The sequence below is a fragment of the Carettochelys insculpta genome, chromosome 12 (assembly GCF_033958435.1).
Source record: "Carettochelys insculpta isolate YL-2023 chromosome 12, ASM3395843v1, whole genome shotgun sequence".
NCBI classification, from domain to species: Eukaryota; Metazoa; Chordata; order Testudines; family Carettochelyidae; genus Carettochelys; species Carettochelys insculpta.
In genome coordinates, this window is record NC_134148.1 from 41,997,102 (window position 1) to 42,023,027 (window position 25,926).

The 25,926-nt window shown below is 41.3% G+C and overlaps 1 protein-coding gene across 5 annotated transcripts in view; it reads left to right on the top strand.

The window, feature by feature from the left end:
- IQCH (IQ motif containing H) overlaps window positions 1-25,926 on the top strand; it is a 122,364-nt gene that overhangs the window by 64,095 nt on the left and 32,343 nt on the right. For 3 of the 5 annotated variants that reach the window (XM_075006475.1, XM_075006476.1, XM_075006477.1), the window contains 2 exons: window positions 6,894-7,014; window positions 8,985-9,271. The exons of 1 other annotated variant lie outside the window; for it this stretch is intronic. In XM_075006475.1, coding sequence (XP_074862576.1) covers window positions 6,894-7,014; window positions 8,985-9,271 — 408 coding nt within the window. Of the gene's footprint in view, window positions 1-6,893; window positions 7,015-8,984; window positions 9,272-10,741; window positions 10,869-25,926 lie in introns of all 5 variants that reach the window. One more of the 5 variants, XM_075006479.1, reaches the window with a different exon arrangement.

Below are 25,926 nucleotides of genomic sequence, written 5' to 3' on the forward strand. Positions count from 1 at the left end.
ACGGGCCTTTCAAGAAGCAGTGAGTAGATAATACTACATAAGTAGAGAATTCTGTGTAGTGTTCTCTCCATTCTACTTAATGCAAGTCGAAACCATGGTGAATTGCTTGCCATCCAGCTGAAATGGGCCATTAGCTATCAGGGAAAATTGTCTTTGCTACTTTCAGCAGATGGAGCAAATATTTTACAAAGCAATTTTACATACAAAAAACATTTGTGTTACTTGGTAATGACGGCTGTTTTACATGATGTTACCTTTTCCCAGAACGTATTTTTTTCAGCTCATGAAAGGCAAAATTGGCACTTTTTAGTTTAAAAATTTGCAGCTAACAATTAAATGTTTGTTCTTATACCTGCTTTTAAACTTTAAATAGCTTTGCAGTAGGTAATATATCACTTCCAGAAACATTTTGTTGTTTTGCTCAACCTTTCAAAATGTTTTTGGAACAATGTGTCTGTTGCAAACAAGGGAGTACCTGTAAAAAGGTAGGACAGCAGTCAGGATATAAGCTTTGGACCCTTTCCATTCTTGCTAATGCTAGTAAAAATATCAGAATAAATAGAGTTGGACATAATACAAAGTGGGGCAGATCCTTGACTGGTAGCCACAACTTTATTTGGAGCTATGTCAATTGTTCTTCTCTGACCTATTCAGCTTTTTGCAGTGTGGTCGGAGCCAGGTTGGTCCCAGGAGATGAATGAGAAGGTAGGTGAGGTGTATCTTTTATTAAACCAGCATCTGTTGTAGCAGGTAGAAGCTTTTGGCCCGGAGAAGAACTGTGTGTTGTGCAAAAGCTTGTACTTTCCACCAACAGAAGTTGGTGCAATAAAATATATCACTTCTTCTACCTTATCTCTCCCATTCATCTTCACTTATCTGGGATTTCTTTCTTTGCTCTATTTGCTTCTAAGGCCCAGATAGCTTCCTTTCACTCTGATTCCATCTCTAAGCCCCAGGCCCTTCTCATGCACTCTGCTCCACAGCCTCTTTCAGTCTCTCTATTTCTAGGCCTATTTCTCTCTCTTCCCTTTGTCTCTCATCTCTTCTTACCAGGCTTCTGTTTGTTGCCTGATTTTTCTCAACTACATTTGCTACTTCTTCCAGACAAACCACTTCCAATCCTAACATCATCTCTTGTGGTTTTACTGTCATTGTAACACAGCCTTGCACATTTCTCTTAGCTCGTAGGGCCAGAAATATTTTTTGATAGGAGAAGAAAAAAATCAGAATTATTTTTCTTGCTCATCCATCATTATTGTAAGGAACAGGCAGGCAGACTTTGTGCTTGGGCTTGTTGTGTTAAGTGTAGTAAAAATACTTATACCGACCCTTTTTTCTGGCACTAGGAAGCATGAGCTGAGAGGCTAAATGTAGTAAGTCTCTCATTCTGAATCAGTCTGCAGCCACGTTTGAGATAACAAGGGTGAGTTCAGCTGAGCTACTGTCCAGTTTCAAGAATGTCGTCATGAACACCAGAGACTCCCTTCATGAGTAAATGTCTAACCTACAGATCTGAGTGGCTTTGACATTTATTTTAATGTATTCTCTCTTCCCTGCTATATTTCCTTGTATATGGGAGTCTTACCACTCATGGGGCACACAGAGATGGAGGTGCTTCAGGTAGGAACTAAATTGTTAAGAGCACTCCAGGCAGGTATGATTCCAGTTGAACTGAGAAAGTTTGAAAAAATATGATGGTTTATTTTAAAGCTGCCCGTGTCTCCCTAAGAGTTGATTTACCTTAATGTGAGAGATGGGAGATACTATTTCCTAGGCTTTGTGTGAAGACATATAGCTGAGTGTGGCCTGCATTAGGCTGGCATTAGATCCCATGTACCTCACAGTCTCCATCGGGGTGTCTTGTAAAGAACAAGATGCGGGACCTACAAGATGGAACCTCTGGAGGTGAAGGGGCAGCTTCTCATCACCACTTTTTGGGTTTGGTTGGCAAAGAAAGTCCCAGGCCATTGAACCCTACAAGTTCTCTAGATATGTGAGTAACACCTCATTGGCGTGTGACATCAAATGCTGGCAAAAAGTGCAGCAGTGTGAAAAGGAATGTTTGATAATCTTCCATGGGCAAGGAGAGATTGTGCCCTTGCTCTGTTCTATGTTATGTCATGATCTAACCCCCAGATAACAAGGATCAAGAATATTAGTAGAGGTCAAGTGTTGCTGGAGCTGGCATTTCACCAGCTTCTTAATCAACTGTCTCAAGAACTGGAGATCAGTCGTTGGGCAATAATTAGTAAGGTCAGTTGTATTAAGAGATGACTTCTTGAATATCAGCATGAATCATTTGAAGAAATGTCAGTCATCTCTGTCATTAAGGGTGCAGAGTGATGGAGGAGAAGATTATAGTGACCTATTTGTAACCTATTTGCAAGGAAAAACTGACTATTCAAAAGAGAAAACTTATAAAATATGGAGCGGGTGGCTTCATATTGCTCAATGTTATTGCAGTGGAAAATGTTAACAAAACTCTAGCGCATACCAGTAGTTGAGATATGTACTTATACGGAGGTGGTGCCTGTGTTTCCCGAATGCTACCACACATACTGCAGGGAGTTTTGGACTTTTTAAACCAATTTATGAAAATCTTTTTAGTCCGCATCCCACATATCAATGTGTATTTGTTTTTTAAATTGCACTGTGCCCAAAGTCATTGGAGCTAAATGGCCAGATTCAGTATGATGGAGGTATTGCTCAGCCGACTGAAATGTACATATTGATTTGTAGCTCTAACCTCTCAATGGCATGAAAAGGAAATGCCTGTCCACAGCACCGTATTTATATTACTTGTACAGGTAACAGTACAGTTGTTTCAAGATGGTTGCCTCACCTGAGGGAAAAAAAAGGTAGAACTGGAAAAGGTACAGAGACGGGCAACATAAATGGTCAGGGGAAAAGAACACCTTCTGTAGGAGGAGAGATTATAAAGACTGGCTCTTTGTCTTAGAAAAGAGATGAGTAAACGAGGTTACGATAGAGATCTATAAAATCATGAGTGGAGTGGAGAAAGTAGACAAGGAAGTATTATTTACTGCTTCTCATAATACAAGAATCAGGAGTCACTCAATGAGATTAATAGGCAACCGGTTTAAAACAAACAGAAGGAAGTACATCTTCTTACAACACACAATCAACCTGTGGAATTCCTTGCCAGGAGATGGTGTGGAGCCCAAAAATATAAGTGGGTTGAAAGGGAAGTAGATAAGTTCATAGAGGACAGGTCCCTCACAGGCTGTGAGGCATGTAATCAGGGACCTAACTCCATACTTGGCATTTAAGTGGGTTTTGCCCACAAAAGCTTTTGCCCAAATAAATCTGTCAGTCTTTAAGGTGCCACAGGACTCCTCATTGTTTTTGTGGATAGACTAACATGGTTACCTCTCTGGTACTTAATCCTTTACTTTGGCTGTCCTTAAAGTCATGATTCCAAGAATCTGGGTCCGAATAACAGGGATAGATTACGCAATAAACTGCCCTGTTGTTCATTGTGTCTGGCACCAGCCCCTCAGAAGACAAGATACAAGTCTAGATGAACCACTGGTATGATCCAGAATGGCTGGTCTTACATTCCTGCATAGCCATTAGTGCTCTCAACCACTTGGGATAGTTACATTTAAGAGCTAAACACAAGCCATGACAAACCCAGCTGATCTTTGCTCACTGTTCTGATGTTTTAGTCAACCATGAATTCCATGGTACAGTTCCTGCTTAGAAAAGTTTACTTTGGCTACGGTTCTGACCTCATAGTTTGGAACAGGAGTAAATCACAGCATTAGTGGCTCAGCTTCCTGTGATTGTTTGCTCAGAGGGAGATCTGATCAGCTGCAGTTACTCTTGGTATTTCTGATCCTACAGTAATGCTCTTAAGAACTCCAGTTTGCATTATAGGCTTGTATGAGAAACTGAATTTCAAGACAAAAAGAGTTCTTTCGTGTCTGCATTATTGGTATGGGGCATTACTTTTTAGATACTTTTATGGCATGTTCATCTTATGGGAAGAATGGAGACGGTACAGTTTGAGCTGTCACTGCAAACTTGTGGGAGTCCTATTCTTTTCTCATTTAGGTGCTGAAGTCAGTGCGGGGAGACAAATTCCAGACTCATGGGATTATACGTGGAGAGGAGAGGGTTACACAGATAAGGATTCTGTGTTTAGGAATAAATCCCCTGAATTCATATTTAAAAAATTAGCACTAACTCTGAAAAGTCTCAAATTTTTATGCATGCTGAGCAGTAGCATCAACTGTGTGGTTTGACACCAGTCAGGTCAGTTGCTCAAATACTGAGTGCAGTGCACCTTCCACCGTCTCTTATACTACCTTTTTCTTTGCCTCCATTATTCATTCCAGGGGGTAGACCTTTTCCTGGTCATAAAGAATTCGGCATGGCTTCATCTGGAGGATCTTATGGCAGCTTCAAGTATTACCTGGATGGCTTTACCTGAAAGTAACACAAATCACTCCTCACCTGCACCACAGCCTTTTAAAATAATTGTAACGAGGACTTCTACCTGCTTAAACATAGGGACCTCCAGCTCAGACCCCTTTGCTGATAATATGTACAGGGAGACATCCATTCTTTCAGACAGGCCTGAACTGGTCTAAATCAAACCTCATGTACTCTGCTCAAAAGTTGATAGGCAGCCAACACAAATCCAACAGACTTAATGCAACATTCTCACAAGGAACCTCACTCTACAAGCAGGCTGCTGCTGCTGCTGCATTGGGTACCAGTTTGGGTTTCCATATAGATTTAAGGTTTAGAAGCATGCAGAGAGCTCTGCAGAGTAGGAAATTCCAGAAGGGACAAAAACACAGAAGACAGTAAGTAGCAAGACCAGCATCCTAAAAACATCCCAATCTAGAAACCAGATCCAGATGGAACACATAAAAAACAATGAATGAGACAAATGAGGGAGTCAGCTTCAGTGTTCCCTGTAAGCAAAGTGCTTGGGTGGACACACAGGAGAGATTCAGGTGCCACCCAGGTGATTAGCAGAACATCCACCATTGCCCATAGCTGGCAGCACGCGTTTCTATTGGTGGTGCACCTCTGCACATGCCTTGGTGCATATAAGAAAATTCATTTCCCCTGGACGGAAGAAGCTAGAGGGAGCACTGGATGGAGCATGGATGACAGCGTGTGGCCCAGCATTAGGCTGAGAGCCAGCAGTAAGAAATATCTTTCCAGTAAACTTGCTGTTGTGTTGTATTCTCACTTAAGACCTAGATCACCCTAGACCTCGGCCTGATGTGGATTTTGGACTGGATACTGTGGAGGCAGGAGAAGCTGATAAATGAAACTTCATGTGCCAAATGATGCAGTTGGTTTCACTGACCCAAAATAGTCCAAATCTATTAACCTTCAGGGCACTCTGCAAAGCCCATGTGTTATGCTCAGGCTTTGGAAGGACAGGGAACAGCTTGAGGGGTGGTAATTTGGGCAGAGGTCGATGCTATTGTGTTATTTCAGGTTAATCGTCTGGGGTGGTTTCAGCTGTGAGTGAAATGTTGTGCTGCTAAATTTATTTGTTTATTGACTATAAGTGTTTTTAAAAGGTTTGCCAATGGCATCCAGAGTCAGCAATAGGCACTCAAATATATATTTTTAGATCCTTATGTCACCCCATCATGTAATATCTGAGCACCTCACAATCTGCAATGCATTTACCCTCACTATTCCCGTGTTGTTTAGGGCAGTGCTATTATTGCCATCGTACAAATGGGGACCTGTGGCACAGAGTGACTAAGTGACTTGCCTACAGTCTCACAAGAAGTCTGTGGCAGAGCATGGAAACCAGCTCTCTCCTAACCCAGGCTGCTATCCTTACATACTGGGCCATGTTTCCTCACCTAATTTTTGAAGATAAATCCAATAAGGATAAATATGATCTTAAAACCCCCTTATGTCACATTGCATGTTATGGAAGTATGGTTCCCCCAACTCTGAATGATTCTTTCCTTGCTAATGCAGAGCAGTGGTTTTGTTCATTTGCAGAGTGGTAATCACGTCATTGTACTGAGTGACCTCTGAGACCAACACAAGATCAGTTGCCAGGATCAGTGATAAGTGGTCCTATTTTGGAGCATAGGACAGTTCTCATTTCATGATGATGTAAAATGGAAGGGAGAAGACCCAAGGGAAGCATGAAAATGCTTATGAAGAGCAAGAAGAAGGGCTTGGGGCATTAGAGTCACGGTCCTGGCACTTTACAGATTTGCTCACTTGTGGGCCTTCTCTGAACCGCATAGACAATGTAGTTAGTTTTTGCCAAAATACCTCTGATGATTGTTGTGGTAATACTAGGACTGAGGCTGTTTTATAACATGAAAAATCAAAGTCCAATCTAAGGTAGAATGCCATCAACGAATCCTCTCATTTGCTTGTCTCACAAATTGTAGAGATTTACAAGATGTCTCCCACTGTGTATATGCCTTGTGTGTAATGCTACCAAAGCTGCATGGACTCTCCCAAATTCATGATGACTAAATTCTGAGTGTGAATGTAAAAGTAACAGAGTTAAGAAGAGTAACACTGGAAAACAACCATTTTAGCACTCTGTCTTAAAATACAAATATTATAGAAGTTATTGACTGTTGCTGTTGACCACTAAGCCATGACCAAGACTTTTATGTCCTTTACGATTACAAGGTCATGTTTCCCAAATATGTTATATTCCAAGCAAATCAGCCTGTCAGGAAAAAAAAAGACAATTTTGGATAAATATATGGAGAAAAATGTAAAAAGCCTTCCTGCCTGTGAGTAAACAGTAACCACTTTTTTTTGTGTGCCTGTTGGAGGCCTAGTTTTTAATCACCCCACAAGCAGTTTTCATTTCTGTAGTAAAATTGCTTGTGGTTCTATTTAATTTGTTTCTGCAGGAGCCAGCTTTGGTGAAGATCTCCCAGGAGCTCCCAGGCCTTTTAGCACAGCACGCACAGCCAGTCAATGAGAAACGATTTCCTACATGGGAAAAATTCCTCCAAACATTTCTTAGTCAAGGTAAATAAGACTGCAAAGTTCCTGTTAAGTATTGTAATGGGTAATTATGCCATACTCTATACCATCTCCTTGTTAATCTTGGGCTTGTTTAAAAATTTCTTATTTCCACATGATATTTAACTGTCCACTTAAGAGTGATATATAGACAGTTATTCTATCATTCTTCTAATCTACTCCCATGTTTAACCTGAATAGTGAAGCTACCTCTGCTACACTCTTCTGAGTGAATAAAGAGCAATTATTTTAATTTTGGGTTACTGTACTGAAGCTCATGTTGCATTTGGCAAAGCAGCTCAGCAGGAAATGTTAGTGTGTGGATTTGTGGCATCCAGAACTCAAAGCAGTTCAGTCCTCTGACTTATCAGTCAGGAAACAACTGTGGGAATGTGGCTTTGCTGTACCACTGGACCAGAAAGTGAGCTGCATGTAGCACTAGTTGCATATTGGGGGAGGAATTTGGAAGGACTGTATAACTCCCAAGCCATTCTTCCAGCTGGTGTGTTTGGTCCATTTCTGGAGTGAAGTGCTCTGCAGTTGTATTAAATTAGATACATTCCATGGATTTCAATAGCTATAGAAGCACAAGGTTATATAATTCTTCCGACTTGAACATGATTTTGACAAAAGAGCACACACTCACATTTAGGAATTGCGCCAATAAGTTAACACAGAATGCCACTTAATCCTGTTAGTGCTGTCCCTATATGAACTGCCATAGTGGGTCAGAACAAAGGTCCATGTAGCCCGATATCCTGTCTTCCAATAGTGGCCAATACCACTTGCCCCAGAAAGAATGAACAGAGCAGGTAATCCTCAAGTGATCGTCACTGCCAGCTTCTGGAAAAGGCTAAGGGACACCATCTCTGCCCGTATTGAGTAATAGCCATTAATGGATCTATCATCCGTGAAGTTAGCTAGTTCTTTTTTGAATACTGTTATACTCTTGGTCTTCACAAAGTCCTCTGGCAAAAAGTTCCACAGATTGACTGTGTTGTGTAAAAACAAACAAAGAAAAAACCCATTCTTTTGTTTTAAATCAGATGCCTATTCATTTCATTGGTGACCCTTAGTACTTGTGTTATGAGGAGTAAATAATACTTCCATATCTACTTTCTCCCCACCAGTTATGTTTTTAGGGACCTCAATCATATCTCCCCTTAGTCATCTCTTTTCCAGTCTGAAAAGTCTCATTCTTGTTCATCCCTCCTCAGCTGGCAGCTGTCCCAACCCACAGTTGCTTTTGTTGCCTTTTTCTGGACTTTTTCCAATTCCATTGTATCTTTTTGGCGATGAGGTGACCACATCTTCATGCCGTATCTAAGATGTGGGTGGGTTTATATAGAGGCAGGATGATGTTTTCTGTTTTATTGTCTATTTCTTTCTTAATGATTCACAACATTCAGTTGGCTTTTCTGACTGCTGCTGCACACATTCAGTGGATGTTTTCAGAGAACAATCCTAAGTGACTCCAGGATCGATCGAATCTTCTTTCATTCTGTTACCTTGTTGTTTAGGGGACATACACTCTGTGCAAGGGGTAAGCCACACAATTTTTATTATATTCATTTATTTGAGGTATTTCTTTAGCAGTCCTCACCAGTGAAGGAGACTTGAAGGGCAGGAGACTTGAAGATGATCTATGCTCCACTTGGAATACAAGGGTTTAAGTCAAGTCCTCATCATAGTTTCTGACCACAGAAGAGGGGTAGCTGTGTTAGTCTGTATCTGGAAAAACAATGAGAAGTCCTGTGGCACCTTATAGCCTAACAGATATTTTGGAGCATAAGCTTTCATGGGCAACGACCTGCTTTGTGAGGAGCTTATGCTCCAAAATATGATAGTCTATAGAGTGCGTCAGGACTTCTTGTTTTTGAGCACAATGGGTGTAGTTGGTTGAAATCTTTATGACTCTGAAAATACTGGAAATTGAATTCTGTCATAAGTCTGACAAAAAATTCGTTTCTTACCAGGTGGTGTTATAGAAGCCTTTCCACCCTCAGAAAATGTCACCAATCTTACAGTGGATATGCTGATAGAGCCAATGGGAGACATAAAGATAGTTTCATCTGGAGATCAAATCCATGCAGATGGTCCTTTGCAATCATCTGGCACCACTGTTCCACAGTGTTCCATCAATCCAGCAGTTCTTAATTCTTTATGTTTAAAAATTGGTGAGGCCTGCAAATCTAGAGGAGTCCTTGGCTACTTCTCAGTTGACTTTGTAACTTTCATCCACCCGCAAACAATGGAGCAGCAGGTGAGTTGGACAGAAATACATTGCCACCTAGGTTTACCAGGAAGATCTAGAAATATCTGAAATATCCACAAGGGTTTAGCAGATCATGTGAATGAATTACATTTAAAAACTCTTTGAGCAAATCAACTCTTCCTGTGACAAATCCTGGCATTTCTATGTTTCCAATTCTCTACCTGCAAAATGGGAATCCTACTCCCAGCTGGAGCTTTTGTGAGCCTTGGTTTGGTAATATTTGGAAGTGTTTTGAGATCTGTAGATAGAAGCTGATATATGAGCGCAAAACATCTTCGTAAATTTAGTGGTTGTGAAAGTGCTTGTGAAAGATCAGCTATCACACAAGCAATGCCTATTCAAGAGTCACATTCCTCTATTAACGTACCTGAACGAATGTCTCTAGTCTAGAGGAACCTCCTTCAGTCATTCTACCAATTCAGTCACTGGTTCACTTCAATCTAGGTCTCTCTCTCCAGATTAACCACAAGACTTCCAGTAGTGACAATTATACTGATGGATTTTGTGATGTGGAATTTGTTCACTCTGAATTGTTCTGCTCCCCCACCATCCCACTCATTTTGCATAGTTGATCACTGATTGGATTGTTATCGTGAACTGATGATTGCAGTGTTGTGCCAGCCTGGTCCTCATTTGAAATGGTGACACAGAGGCCTGATGTGTTACATCTAATTGTCACTTTCTGAGCCATCTCACCCTCCTCCACCATAATTAATATTTTAAAGATCAAGTGGGAGTGTTAGCAGAATGTTGACTAATTTGATTCTCTATTTTTTTCTCATTAAAAATTCTATGGATTATTGTATTATATACTGAATTACTTGAGTAAGAGCTTAAGTACTGAAGGTCCTGCACAATTCTGCAGAAGAGAGTCTGTGACTGCAGAGTTGTGGACAAGATAGGGCCTGATAATATACTTTCCACTCTTCCATCATTGAAAATACCACAGCACCAGCTTTCAGATATTCAGAATTAGAGTGTGTAAGATCAAGTGATATTGACTGTCTTTCAGAGGACCAAGCAAGTCTGGGTTTTATATTGGGATTTTAAAAGGGCAACTCCTTGAATTATACCTAGAAGCGACTGTATTAGGAAGCCCAGTGTAGTTTTTGGAGCTGTGGTGCAACCGACAGCAGGCAAAAATAAGCACATGAGAGATGAGCAAACAGAATCCTGTCAAACCTTGCCTGGGAGAGCCCTTACTGCAAATGAGCAATGGGATTATTCTTAAGAGGTACGTTTGGAACTGCTCAGGTAACTCCATCTACTTATGCCCGAACTGACAAGTCAATCAGGAAAACTTCACTATCAGCTGTATCAGACTTCTGACAAGGCAAAAGGTTGTGTAATAAATCCACCGGGCAGTGATGTATCACTTCCAAAATATGCTGATGCCTACAGCAGCTCAGAGAGAAAGTTTATACTCTTTTCTTATTAACCATCCTGGTCAACATCCAGATTCCTCAAGGTGCGCATGGCTTTTGCAGTTGTATCGTTCTAGATGGACTCAAGCTTGCAGCACTAAGTAACCAACAACTAAAAGTGTGGATTTACAGAGGCAATGTAAACACAGCTACAATGAGAGGTGAGTTACTCTTCTCATAGCATGTTTCTGGGGAGAGGCACTGCATCAGCCAGTGTCAAAGACATTATTTCAAGTGCATGCTGAATGCAGTGATACAATTTTTGATCTCATTATTTTAGCGCCTTTTTGGAAAGGGTTCACAATTCAAACATCATCAAATTTTATTAGTAATTCCCACCATGTTTCAAGCTCACTCCTTATTTATTTCCTTTTCTTCTGGCATGGGCAAGTCTTATCAGCTTTGACAAAATTGTGGGACAAAATGCTGATTTTGTGTGTGTGTGTGTGTGCATGTTTTCCACTAGTCTTGTGTAATTGTGCATTTGTTTTGTTTATAAAGTCAGATTTCTCTGTTGTATTATCTTTCACCAAAACCTAATAACTAAATTGTGACTACTCTGAATATTTTCTCCTTTATAAGAAAGGAAGTCATGTTACTAAATTAAAAGGGGCATTGAAATGAAGGTATTTTGCAATTTACACAATTGGCCAAATATGAAAGCCTGGTTTAGAGGTCAACACTGAATGATAAAAGTTTAACAAAAAGGTGGAGTCCTTGCTAGTTGTGGTGAGCACTGCTATGTAGTTATGTGGTACAAATAAGTAAATTCAAAATCTGTATATACATCAAAATACTAACACAGGCTCCCAGTTATACTAAAACCTCAGAATCCAAGCCTGTTTACATTATACATTGAGAGCATCACCCTGTCTGCAGGCTTCTTTCCTGTTGACAAGTTTCAGAGGAGTTGCCAGGTTAGTCTGTATCCACGAAAAGAGCAAGAAGTCCTGCGGCACCTTATAGACTAACAGATTTATTGCAGCATAAGTTTTAGTGGGCAAAAGATGCATCTGATGAAGTGGGTCTTTGCCCATGAAAGCTTATGCTCCAAAATATCTGTTAGTCTATAAGGTGCCAGAGGACTTCTCATTGTCTTTTTCTATTGACTCCTGATTATTGAAATTCCTAATTATCCATACGGCATTATTGTGTCTCAAGGGACTCAGATGATTAAGAGTCTTTTATATATTTATTAGGCACAAGTAAACTGTGCAGTATGGTTGGGGTTTTCAATAAGAATAAGCCTATGCTAGGCAATGCAGTCAATTTCAGATATGCAATTCTAGCTGTGCTATTTGCATAGCTAGAATCGACATATCAGAATCGACTTTCTTCCCCAGTGTAGTCTGAGCCTCAGTAGTTTCTCATCAATGTCCCTTACTCCACACGATAGCGTGGAGTAGAGGGGTCAATGGCTGAGCCCAGGGTGGTCGATTTTACCACATCTTAACCAGATCTGCAAAATCGAAGTCTGGAAGATTGACCACACTGTGTCATCAGTCTTCTGGCAAGTATAGATGTGCCCTAAGATTATATGCCCAAATCCATTCAGTGGAATCTGTGCGCCTACCTACCCTAGGCTGCTTTGAAAATCACAGCCTCTGTGCATTGTGCAAGGAGGAGGGGACAAGGCTGAAATACAGGGGTTTCATTTGAGGCCCAGTAGTTACCATATAGTGGTATCTGTTGGCAGAAGTTGACTCTGCAATGGCACTTTGTTATGACAATCGTGTTCTATTGCAAGCACTGAGGAAACTGAGGTTCTGGGCACCAGTGCGTGGTGACTGATAATGTGTGTTAACTTTGAAATGGGGCCCACTGTATATACATGATCCAAAATACACATGTGCTTATGAGGCGTAAATCAGATTGTCCTGTAAATTAGCCACGTTGGATAATTTCCATGAAAAGTTTAAAAACGAACAAACACTTAATAAGATAGGGAAAAGGTGAAATCCTGGCTCCACCGAAGTGACTTGGAGTTTTGCCATTGACATCAATGGAGCCAGAATGCCATCCAAATGCAAAAACACTTTCTAGATCATATTAAGATTGTGGCGCATCCTGACAGAAGCCAGGGAAATTAAAATTAATTAATGCTGTTTGTTCTTTTATTATCCTTGATTGTTCTGCCTTGTTTTCCCGCCATTTCCCCCCATGACTCTACCTTAAAATCTCCTACATTTGTCAGCTTGCACCACAACTTTAGCATTATTTAAGCACAGTTTTTTAAACTTAATTAGATATAGAGGCAATTAATGATGCCATCTGTCTTGTTGTATGTGTGAGAGAGAGATTACACAAAAGATTGTGCTTCTGAAAGCACTATTTTTTGGCAAACAAGAAATCCTATTAGACTCTTAGAACGCTCACACTAATTTCAGAAGTACCGATTTTAATGCAGTAGCTGAAAGGCTCAAATAAATTTTCTGGAAGCACTGTATACTTAAGAAGCCTTTCAGAGTTATATTTTATGGAAAATATCAAATGATCTATTGTTTTTTTTCAGTAAAACAAAAAATTAAAGATATAATTGAACATCTGTTACCAGTACAGTCTAACAGCATTTAAATACATGAAAATCCCTGAAACCTTCATAAAGTTATGTTTATCTTTTACACAAACACAACTCTTCAAGCAATGTGAAGAGTCAGATTTTCAACTGTGGGTGAGATGGGTGCAAACCCATACTATGTCCATAAGCAAAAATCTTTGCATTTGCACATGTGAACTGAACAGCCAAGGGTGAGGGCAGAGAGGGAGATAAAAAAATGAGGGCTTGAAAGGGGTAGGTGTATTTCTGAGGCTTTGAAAATTTTGCCCTGAGAGATTTTTAAATTCTATATTTTTCCCTCCAAGCATGATTTCAAATCTTTCACTTAACACTGTCTTGCAAAATTAGCATACTGTTTCCTTGCAACATGCATATTTTATCATGTTATTTTGAGTCTCATTTACTCCACCTCTCTGTGTTGTAGTAGCAGCCAGTAGCAAACAGGTTAATCTCTATAGGTGAATAAATAACACAGACTGTCCATCAAACATTCAGATCAGTACCATATTAGCTATAATTGCTGGCTGATATTGTGGAAAATCCTGCATTAACAAAGTCCTGCAAATCCACAGATACTTGCTTTATATCCACAGGTATCCATATCCATGGATATGGATGCAGATATCTGCAGTTCAATTTTGCAGATACAGATGTGGATCTGAATAGAAATTTTATATCTAGGACCCTACAAATTTCCAGATGTCTGCTTTATATCTGTGGGTGTCCACACCCTCATCCATGGCTGCGGATATCTGCAGATCATTTCTGAAGTTGCAGATACCAGTTTTGTCACCACACAAGGCTCTGTACATTGATGTTGCAGTGACAAAATAGTTAGGATTTGGCTAGAATCTAGAGACTTGCAGTGATCCTCAAGGAGCTGAATTACAACAGAAGAACAGGAATCTATGGGCTAGAGTGTAATTATCCTGCGTGGGAGTGGGGACATGGAGAATGCAACCCTAGCCTTTTCCTCTTCATTGGGTTCACCATGCAAAGGCCTGGTACAACTGAAGAAACCTGTGCTTGGGAACAATGGGACCTATCCCACCTTCCAAACCACAGAATGCACATTGACAAAGAGAAGATGAGAAGGAGAACAAGGTGTCTTCCTTATTCCTGGGCCATATGATCATTTGAAAGCATGAGGAAGGCTGGGTGGTGGTCCTGTTCGCCAGGCCTGTGATGGCTTTATCCCTCCCTGGGGTGCAGTCCTTCCCAGAGTTCCTGGGAGAAGGTAGCCCTGAACCACTCTCCATTTGGGTCAATGCCTAAATGGTGCAATCTGAACAGACTACACAGGAAATCCTAGACCAAAAGGTACAGAATGAGTTAGGGTGTATTCTCCACTTGTTCTTTGGAGTGTGCTATGCACTCAAGTTCCCTCCTCCACTGAGATGAGAAAACAGCCCTTTATATGATACTCAAGCCTTCTCAAACACAAGATGAGCCTGCTTATATTGAATACAATTTATTTTCAGTTTAAGTGTGATGGAAATGCTTATTTCTCTTGGTCCCTCTGGACTGTTCAAGCCCCCTCTCAGACCAGTCCTTAGATACTCATCTCTTCAGTCTCTCATTATCCTAGCACTCTTTAACTAGTTCATATCTCTCCTTTCCAAGCCTAGGACACTATTTGCTTTATTTGTCGTCAGATGTTCACTCCTCTCATCCACCCATCCCTGCCAGAGGAGTCTCAAAGACTTTCTTGGAGCAAACTCTGTTCCTCTCTCATCTCCCCTCCACACCCTCCTGAGATTCCCTCTCATATCAGACATCCTTCTGGGAGATTCACCACTTATGGGCCTCACAGCTTTGGCAGGCTTAGCAGCTCCTGATCCAGCCATATCTCCCACTCAAGCTGTGAAACCAATGCAGATGTGAACACAGCAGACACGTATCCTCACTGACCAGGTTTGGGAACGCTGAGTTGTAAGGGTATGGATGGGATTCCTTTTATTTGTCAAATGTTTAGGTAGTTGGAGAGTGAGGTAAGATGAGCTCTACCACTGAGTGCACTGTGTCCACAATCCCTCCCCCTCCTCCTCAGTCTCAAAATTTAGTACTAGCGTAAGTTCAGGACTGAGTCTGCTGCAGGGAAATGCACCGCTGCTGGTGACTATTTGATTTAAAAGCCAAGGTAGTGCCATTGTGAGAGAGCTGTAGGCTCTCTGTTTGCCTCAAGATTGTATTTTTATCTGAGTTGCACATCTCCATCTGCCCCCTGTGAGTCACCCAACTGGGCACAAAGTATGGAAAAATGGAGCAGAAACACTGGAAGTGCATGACTTGGACCGACTGGATTTCTCCTGATTTCATCCTTCTCCATTTTCCAACTTCACCTTTAAAGGGCAAGGCCTTCCCTTTCCAAATAAAGTCCAACACAATGTTGATGACATGTCAGTCTTTCATCATTGATCCCAATCCTGCACGTACTCACATGTGATCCCATTCAGCTGCATGGCACTGTTCATGTGTAGTGTTTCTCATGCACATATTTGGAGGGCCTGGGACATAGATCACTTCTCTTATTGGTCTCATAAATTGCAAATTTGTATCCTGTGCACTGGTAGTGAGAATGCCCTGGATCGACCTGTTCAGATCAAGAACTTTTCTTCACCAGCAGATCATATTCCACATGCAAATTAAAATCTAATTTAAAAACTACCTAAGGTTTTATGTAATCAGCAACAGTCCAGACGCAACACACATCCTGGGGATTAATGACCAGCTAGGAGTAGGTGGTGGCCTAAAGCAAATCATCATCCTCTTTGTGTTCACTTACAGAGAATTAGCACCTACCTTGCTGGCAAGTCAGATCACAAAAATAGGCCCACTTTCTTGCAATTCAGACACTTATGGCATATCAAATGCCTTCTTGCTTAATGGAGCAACACAAGGACAGGGATTCTCCATCACACTGACTATCTGTGTGCCACTGTTTGAAAGCTCAGGAGCTGACCTGGGAAGAATTCCACTAGCAAATGCATTCCATGGATAAGCTAGAGCAGCAATGGGCAACCTAGGTTAGGGAGTGGGCTGCAGGAGTGGTCCTTCTCCTTCTCAGGGGCTTCGAGATTGTCATAAACAAGACTGTCTGAGGATAGGATAGTTTTGCTAATCGTGTTTGTATACCTAGAATTTGTGGAATGTGCCGACTGACCCATAGCAACACTTTGGATGCAGAGGGAGCCCACAGCTCTTCCAGTCCATGTTGTGTGCAATCAGCACGCACTTCACTTCACAAGCCTTTGCATTACATGCATGTCATTTTAGTAAATCCTGTAGGAAAAAATGTGCGCTGATGGAAAGCAGTGGAATCTGGGAACCCTACAATGGGCAATGGTAAGCAAATTGACTTGTGGGCCACACACAGAACCCTGATGGGCTGCATTGGGCCTGTGAGCTGCAGGTTGCCCACTAGTGAGCTAGAGGCTACCCTGGACCAGCCCCCTTTTGCAAACCCAGCACATCACAGGTGAAAGGAGAGAGCAGCCTAAGTGGGAGAAGTGCACTGTAATTTAGAGCAGATGGGGGCCTCTAAATTATGTCGGGGGTGACAAAAACCACCAGAGCAGCCAGTAACAGTGAGGGTTCGAAAGTGGTTGAAAGCCACCTTTGCACATCTGCTTTTTCCTGGACTACACCTCTCAGTGCCTTGCGTCCAGGAGGCACAGCACAATTTCAGCCAAATGGTCTGAGCCTGTCTGTATATTCCAAAGCATGAAAGAGACATTTGACACACTGATTTGACTATTTATTGCTTTGGGGCATTGATTCATATTAATTTATTTACAAAACACCCTTCTGCCAAAGCTCTTGGGGCACTGCAGGACATGAAAACATGATCCAAATATAATCCATGTGCTTTGAAAACACACCCTCAGTAAACGCTGATGGAGGTTTGATACCAAGAGAAAGAGGAAGAGATGTAATAGTGATGAGTGTAGAAACAAGGCCTCACTCTGATGAGATGAATGAAATCAAAGGAAAACTATTGTTTTTTTTCTGAACTTAATTTAAAAAAAATCCAAAGATTGAAAACAAAATCTTTAATAAAAGCTGTGCCATGAAGTGTGTATAGTTGATGAGTATCTTACTGTTGGGGAAGCCCCAGACCTTTAAATTCTGTTGCACCTTGCTTGACGATGTCTGGTTTTTTGTTTTTTGTTTGGTCTGTTTGTTTGTAAAAGAGCTCTGTTTTCAAGATGTTCGTAATGGCCAAAGTCAGTCTCTAACTGTGTAGCTGAGGCAATGGTTATCATCAGTGAAATCATCTATTGCAAAATGTATATAAATCTGTGTGCGCACGTTGTGGGATGTAGAATACAAAAGCGAGTATTGACACATTCAGAAATTATCCATAAATGCTGTCATGGAAACAATAAAGGTTATGTGTGTTCTTTGAGAGGGGAAATACTAGCAAGGAGAAGTAGTTAAATTTTGGGTAGTGCAAACTAAGTGATTTCTTGTGTACTTTTCATTACAGACTCCAGCCTGGCTCTTAGCAAATGCTATTGTAGTAGGAGTTAAAAAGTCAGAGAGCAATATGTATTATTATAAATGACAAAAGTATTATTTTATGATAAAGCATGTGCAAGCCCATTCAGTACAACCCATGGATAAGGAGCTTAACTGATATTTGTACTGTGCCATTTTTCAAAGATCACAGCAAATTTTATATAAAAGCATCCTTTAAATACAGACACTGCTGGAGGTTAAAAGGTGTAATTCCCATTTGAAAGAAATGAAGGGGAAGTGTGCCTTGTCTAGCTTACTACTCCAGAAGAAAATCTTATGTAGGTCATTAGCCAACAGAATTGAGCTAGAACACCTCATTAAGGGTACCACCTCTACTGTGAAGAATGTGAGGTGATTTTTAAAAGAGTATTAGTGGTCAGAATATTTTTGTCTGAGATCTCACCTTGAATGAGGCATTCCAAGAACACTGTCCTTTCCTGCATCACTGCAGCACCCAAAAGGAAGGATACCACCTACTGAGTCATTAATACTAACTGCATCACTTTGTGGTTTTTTGGTTCTCCAAGTAAGCCACGACCCCGTTTTAATGTGGTCACCAGGGCTAGTGTTAGACTTATTGGGGCCTGAGGCTGAAGCCAAAGTTGAAACTTCATTGCCCAAGGTCCAGCCCTGGTCAGTGGGGCTCAGGCTTTGGCTTCAGCACTGGGCAGTGGGGCTTAAGTTACAGCCCCCTGCCCAGGGCAGAAGCCCTCAAGATTCAGCTTCTCTGCCCCCCACCCTATCCCCTGACAGTGGGACTTAGGCTTTGGCCCTCCCACCTGAGGCAGTGAGGCTCAGGTGTCAGTCCCCCTTCCTAGAGATGTGCAATAATTTTTATTGTCAGAAGGGGGTTTGTGGTGTAATGGAGTTTGAGAAACAGTCTTAGACAGTCTTTATTGACCAGGCTTAATGGTGCTTAGCTTGAGGTCTGACAGATCACAGAGCTAAGATAGTGCAAGTAAAATGTGTCAAACGTATACAAATCAGTGTGCTTATATTGTGGGATGTAGAAAATTAATATCGACACATCCAGAAGTTATCAATGAATGCAGTCGTGGGACCAATTGGATTTAAATGTGTTCTTTGCAAGCAAGTGAGCACTAGATTTTGTTAATTTTACAAAGATATTTGCTTCCATACAATAAAATCTTACTAAATACTGAGTTCATATTTGTTCATCTGATAAACTCTACTATCTTTCTAAGGCTACATCTACACGTGCACGCTACATCAAAATAGCTTATTTCGATGTAGCGATAGTCTATTTCGATGAATAACGTCTACACGTCCTCCAGGGCTGGCAATGTCGACGTTCAACTTTGACGTTGGGCAGCACCACATCGAAATAGGCGCTGCAAGGGAACGTCTACACGCCAAAGTAGCACACATCTAAATAAGGGTGCCAGGAACAGCTGCAGACAGGGTCACAGGGCAGACTCAGCAGCAAGCTGCTCCCTTAAAGGGCCCCTCCCAGACACACTTGCATTAAACAACACAAGATCCACAGAGCCGACAACTGGTTGCAGACCCTGTGCATGCAGCATGGATCCCCAGCTGTCGCAGCAGCAGCCAGAAGCCCTGGGCTAAGGGCTGCTGCACACGGTGACCATAGAGCCCTGCAGGGGCTGGAGAGAGAGCGTCTCTCAACCCCTCAGCTGATGGCCACCATGGCGGACCCCGCTATTTCGATGTTGCAGGACACGGATCGTCTACACGTGCCCTACTTCGATGTTCACCTTCGAAGTAGGGCGCTATTCCCATCCCCTCATGGGGTTAGTGACTTCGACGTCTCGCCGCCTAACGTCGATTTCAACTTTGAAATAGCGCCCAACACGTGTAGCTGTGACGGACGCTATTTCGAAGTTGGCGCCGCTACTTCGAAGTAGCATGCATGTGTAGACACGGCCTAAATGTGTTATATTTACATCAACATTTATTTGGCATTTTTGAAGGAAGTTCACTAATAATCTTTGGGTTAAGGTCTGATCTAAGTGTAAACCTTCACTGTAGTGATCCTGGTTTGTACTGGTGTTTCTAGAAGCAAAATTAGGCTCAAGTCTCTGTACCTGTGTCATGAATCATTGCAGAAAAGTTAGATAATTTGTAGGATCTTTCAGGAAATTTGCATTTTTGAAATGTGCTTCTTCTCCAGCAAAGGCTGGTAGAGATTCAGAATTTTCCCACTGAATCATTGCAATGGTGTCTCGTGCTGGGCAGGTATGGTTTGCAGAGTATGGAAAGTTAATAAGTAGAATTATAAAACACCTAGGTGAACATGAGATGATAGGGGCAAATCAGCATGGCTTCTGTGAAGTGAAATTGTGCCTTTCTAATCTTAGAATTCTCTGAACATGACAACAGAAAATCAGATGAAGGAAAACTGGCTGACATAATATATTTGACCTTTCAAAAAGCATTTGGCAGAGCCCCTTATAAGAGCTATTAAGGAAAGTAAATAGTCATGGGGTGAGAGGTAAAGTAGTGTCATGGATCAGAAACTAAGAAACAGGAAACAGAGTAGGAACAAATAGTCAATTTTCAACAAGACAGAAGCTTACCAGTGTGATGCTGAAAAGTTCTGCACTAGGAGCTATGTTGTTTAATAAATGTGTGACCTGGAAAGGAGGATGAGCAATGGGCTGGTACCATTTCCAGAGAATATAAAACTGTTTGGGTTTGTCAAGATGAAGCTTGATTTTAATGGGATTACTCAGAGTAGGGATATTAATTCGTTAATCAGTTATCAGAGTGGTTAGCATGAGGGTTACTGGTTAAGCAGCTCTTGCCTTAAATAACTCCTCTCCATCCCTGATATTTATCCCTCTGATGCATTTCTTCAAAACAATCATATCCCTCCTTTTGGTTAAATTAAGCACACCAAGCTCTTTGAGTCTCCTGTCTTACTTGTCGTATCACCCACCCATTCCACCTTGCCTTTTTGCCTATAAGGTCTTAGGAGTAGGCACTGCCTTTTATTTAGTGTTTGCAGCGCATCTGGCAGAATGGGGTCTAACTTGGTTGTGAGCTTTATGTACTACTGCAACATAAATGTTAACTCATAATAATAAAATAATTGTAACCAATCAGAAAATTCCCAAATTCTTCTTAGAACAGCATAGCAATTTCTTTGTGCAATTTCCAAGCAGGTTCCACAGCTTTCCCTTTACCAGTGTCCAGCATCAGACATCCAGAGCTGAAAAGAGTTGTCCTGAGATGACATGGGCTATCATGATAACTGCCACTAGATGGCAATCTGATAAGATACAGTATGCAATCCTTCCTAAAATATTCAACTCCATTGTGAATTTTAAAAGTAATAAAAAGAGCTCTCTTCTCAAACCCCAAGTTGCATTAATATTTTACTAATTGACATTTTTACAGTGTCATATGACCACTTTAAAAATAGCAGGTATGCTCTTTACTATAATGTAGACGTCAATACTAGATGCAGATAAAACAATTAAACTGGGAAAGAAAAGCTATAATTTAGTAACTGTTAAAGAATTTATGTTTTCCTTCCCTTCTGAAGTTTGTTTTAAAGCTGAAGCATTTTTATGGCAGCTGTAAAGAATTTTACACTATAATTGGGATTTTATGCACTTGAGATGGGTTTATCATGAGGTGTAGTCTGTAGGACCAGGCATATAAAGGCAATCATCTCCTTGCAGCATACATCAGTTTGCATGTCAACAACAACTTGTAAATGATGCCAGATCCCAAATTTAACCCTTCACATGTGTAACATTTTCTTGGCCAAGCAGTCAGTACATCTTATAGGTTACACCCAAAGTGGTATCGTCCTCCTACGTAAAGCAGGACATATTCCTGACTGTGTTCTGTCACAAGCTGCATAATACAGTGAAGAAGAGGCATTTGCACACGCTGGACAGTAGCACGGCATTGGCATCCTATTTGGAATGTACCACGCCCTTCTGCAAGTTCATGCAGCTCATGTTGCCACAGCTGATAGGATGAAGTGCTTTTCAGTGTCATCAGAAAATATCCTAATGGATCACCTCTTACACATCACTATGAGCTGGCAAAGGTCCCATCTTTGCAAATTGACAGGGCCCATTCAGTCAGAGCTCAGACATCATCAATGGCTTTCACGGCCCATGTCCTGGTCCATGACATCTGTAAAGCCTCAGTGTGGTCCTTGGTCCACACATATACATCTCTCTAGGCAATATCTCAGCAGGCTAGAGGTGACAATTGGTTCGGCAGATCTGTGCTACAGTCTATGTGGTTGTGAACTCCTGTCTGCCTCCACGGGCACTGCTTGGAGTCACCCAATGCAGAATGGACATGAGCAATCACTTGAAGAAGAAAAGACACTTACCTGTTCCACAACTGATGTTCTTCAAGATTGGTTGCTCATGCCCATTCCGCATCCCACCCTCCTTTCTCACTATCAGAACTCCAGCAAGAAGAAACTGAGGATGAGGGTGTGTGCAACCTCCCTGATGTCGTGCTACAGTGGCGCCACTCAAGGAATTGCCAGCGCTGCTACCCCATGCATACTGGTGGGGGGAAAATGGCCAGTACTAGTGCATGTGGTGAGCACACTCACCTATTGTGGAATGGTCATTAGCAACACACCTCAAAGAACACCTGTTAAAGAACAAATAACAGTCATTTGTCTTTTGTGTAGGCCCATTCCAAAGCCCAAATATGATCAGCTTTGAGGGTGTTCAGATTCTGAATTCTGCTTTATCAAACAGCCTCTGTCTTTAGAAAAGAAGAGAGCAAAACCCCCAGGGTGATCACCTGGGAACTTTGCGATATTAAAAATATAAATTCAGTTTTAAGTCTTGGGTCCATCTCTAGCCTTCATAACTGGACTCTTTTCGTTAAACTTCTAAAGATGTACTCTGTGGCTACTGTGTCCTGCATGGATACAAAATATTATACCCTCATCCAATAGATGAACCTCAAAAATTATCCATGGATTTGCAGAGCTCTAGAAATAGGGCCTCTGTTTTTAGTGATATTTAGATTGTGACAGAAACCTATGAACACCCTGAAATTTCAATTTAAAATGGATTGCATTACATTCTAATAGGTCACATGGTGGGTTCTTGGTATTGCAGGTCCTCAGATCTGTTTATGATGTTGTGTATCCAATGCCCTTCAGTGCACCAGAACAATTAGGAGAATGAGAACAGAGTTCAAAAGATTAAAAGTTCATTACTTTCCTAGTTGTGTGTCTCTTTTGTTTTTTACTGACCTCTAGGGTAAGCCTTTTTTCATAACAGCAGCTGACTGGCAGAGCAGACAACGCTATTATTAATTGCTAGTAAATACCTGACCTGAACATTCACTATTGCTTTTCTAACCCATGAAAATATACAGCTACAAGGAGAAAAAATAATACTTAGATTTTCAAAGCATTCTGCAGGTTTTGACACCCGTCCTCCATTACACTATAAGGAAAATATATAATCCCATTGACCACATTGAAAATAATTACCCTTTTGTGTTCAAAACTTAAGAGATGAACAGTATATCCCCACAGACACAGTTCCGTTTGCAGTACTAGTATCGTCCTAGCCACTAACGACAAGTTCATTAACCAGCAGGAAAACAAGATTCCTTTCTCCACCAGCCTTAGGTGTATATTAGTATGGAACCTTTTAAATCATTCCTCTCCCTGACTTGTTAAAATTATGTAGCAAAAAATATTTGGCTACCACATCATCTCTTTACCACATTGGCAGAACGCTTCTTTTACCAGCACTAGTTCTAGTGAAAACCGGTATCTTGATGCACAGATGCATTTGGCACCAAGTGTTCATTTTGAAAAATTATTACAAGCTGTGACATAAGCCATTTTTAACAAAAATTAGGTCATGTGTTTGCCTCTCTTCTCTCTTACCTTGGGGTGTCAGAGAGTGTGGCTTTCTCAAAGAATCGGCTTTACGGGGCCTGATCCAAAGCCCACGGTAGTCTGCAAGAAGGCTTCTGCTGATACCCATGGATTTTGGATGAGCGCCATGGAGCTCTTTTAATCAAACACTGTGGCAGATAGAGACGTCAGACTCCACTTGTTTCACAGTTCTCACTCCCACGGCTTAGCAGGGAAAACTCACTTAGAAGCAGGAGCCATCTTGGAAATGTGTTTCTTTTCCCTGCTGAGCTGTGGCAGTAGGTGCTATTGGAAACCAGCCATTCCTCAGGATCTATTCTCCAGGCCCAGTTCTTTCCTTTAGTATCTCATCTTTCTTTTACTCACTGAGTTTGGGTTTTGGCCAGCAGCAGAGATGCTGCAGATTTGAACAGGGCTTCAAATCAAAGAGCCTATGTGCATTCAGGCTAACATCTTGGGAGGAGGAGGAGGACAAAGGCAGTGGAAAAGAGAAACTCTACTGGGCGATAGACATCCCTAAAATATTTCTTTCAAAGATACAGCATGCATATATGGGGCACAGATACAGCATGTAAAACAGAGGGTGAGCAGCCTATAAAACCTTGCTTTCCTTCTTCCTGTGCTCTTGCTCAAAGGTTATATACTTTTATTATTTCAGGTTCTCCCCTGCTGCTGCTGGCAGCTCCAGCCACATTGATTTAGCTTAGTGCTCTGCATACAAAAAGCCTTTTCATTGCAGCGGAAACAGGTTTTCTTGGCATGCACCTGATGAGCCCTTTGGGGAAAATGAAAAGTCAACACCTATGGAATCCTCTTGGATTAGAATTCTTTAGGCTTAGGTATAAAGGATTCCCCTTCTTTTTATTTTTTATTATAATTAATCCTAGGCTCTTTTGCCCATGAGACACCTGCTAACTGCAGTGGGGTAAAGCAAGTGCTTAGTATAATGTTAAAAGTGCTACCCATTTCCATACCAGGGTATGTTTCTATATGTCACTGGTGAAAGGTGCCAGATAAGATAGGTCTGCAAACATGCTATAGGTTTTTAGACTCCAACTCTTGACTGAATCCATTAACTTTTATAGAACTTCTATGGAAGGGTAAAATCATCGTGAGATGCTGAAGCAGTGAGCCTTGTGTGTAGGAGACATTGAGGGACAGTAATGCCTCCAGCGTTCAGTCCACTTATCTGTGATCTCTGAGTATGGAGGCTGTCCTGCCCAAACACTTTCTACTGCTAGAGTGCAATTTTAGAGCCCTTCCACTGAGCAGGGAGTTGAGCAGGGTTAGCTTCTCGTGCCCTGAGGATGCTGTAATGCCCCTTTGATCTCCGGGAATGTGGTGGTGGATGAGGAAGTAGCAAGCTTACCTTTTGGAGATTCTGTTAGAGAATGCCTTACATGCTGTGCCTCTTATTAAAATTATATGAAGTGGGCCCCAGCTGAATTTGATGGGTCTGTTCTGTAGATGTAAATAAAAGTGGCCTACACGCATTTTACAATTAAGCTTACAGAAAAGGAGCTGCTGAGGCTGACAAACCTTGTGTGACTGTGTTACTTGTTACATGAAATACATAATATCCCATTTTTATGTTTGTTTGAATTTCTCTCATTTTTAATACATTTGTCATCTGCTAATGTCTGTTTCAAAATTGCTAGATTTCTTTGAGGGTTTATCTGTTGGTAAGTGAAAGGTCAGTGTCTTCAGAACATGACTTTGACTGTCCAGTGCCATGTAATTATCCACTGATCAAGTACAACACAGGCAGTGGGCTCGCAAACTTTCCTTACACTCCCTGCCTTCTTGTCTGAACTACATCTTGGAGGGAACACCTCTCAGAGTGAGAGAGATCTTTGCCTCCCTCCCTTATGTTGAGGCTTCCAGCAAAGCATTCACTTAGCGCTGACACTGATTGTGGCTTTACTGCTGTGGCACCAGAAACTGGATGGAGATCACCCACTCATTTTACGTGGTCTCTGAACAGGCATTGGATACTAATGCTGGTTAGTAACTGCCATTTTGGGACAGATTTGAACCAAGGACTAAGTATTTCCGATAATCCTTGTTCCTCTCAGAACATCCAGCTCTCTCTCTCTCTCTCTCTCCCCCTCTCTCTGTACAATACTTATTTTAGATTATACCCATAATTCCCACACAATTAAAGATGTACTTGCTATTACTGATTTATTACTAATACTTATTGAAATAGGTTTAATGTGACTTCATCATGAACTGTATGTGCTGTAAAAATGTAGCTCATTTGAAGGGTTATCCC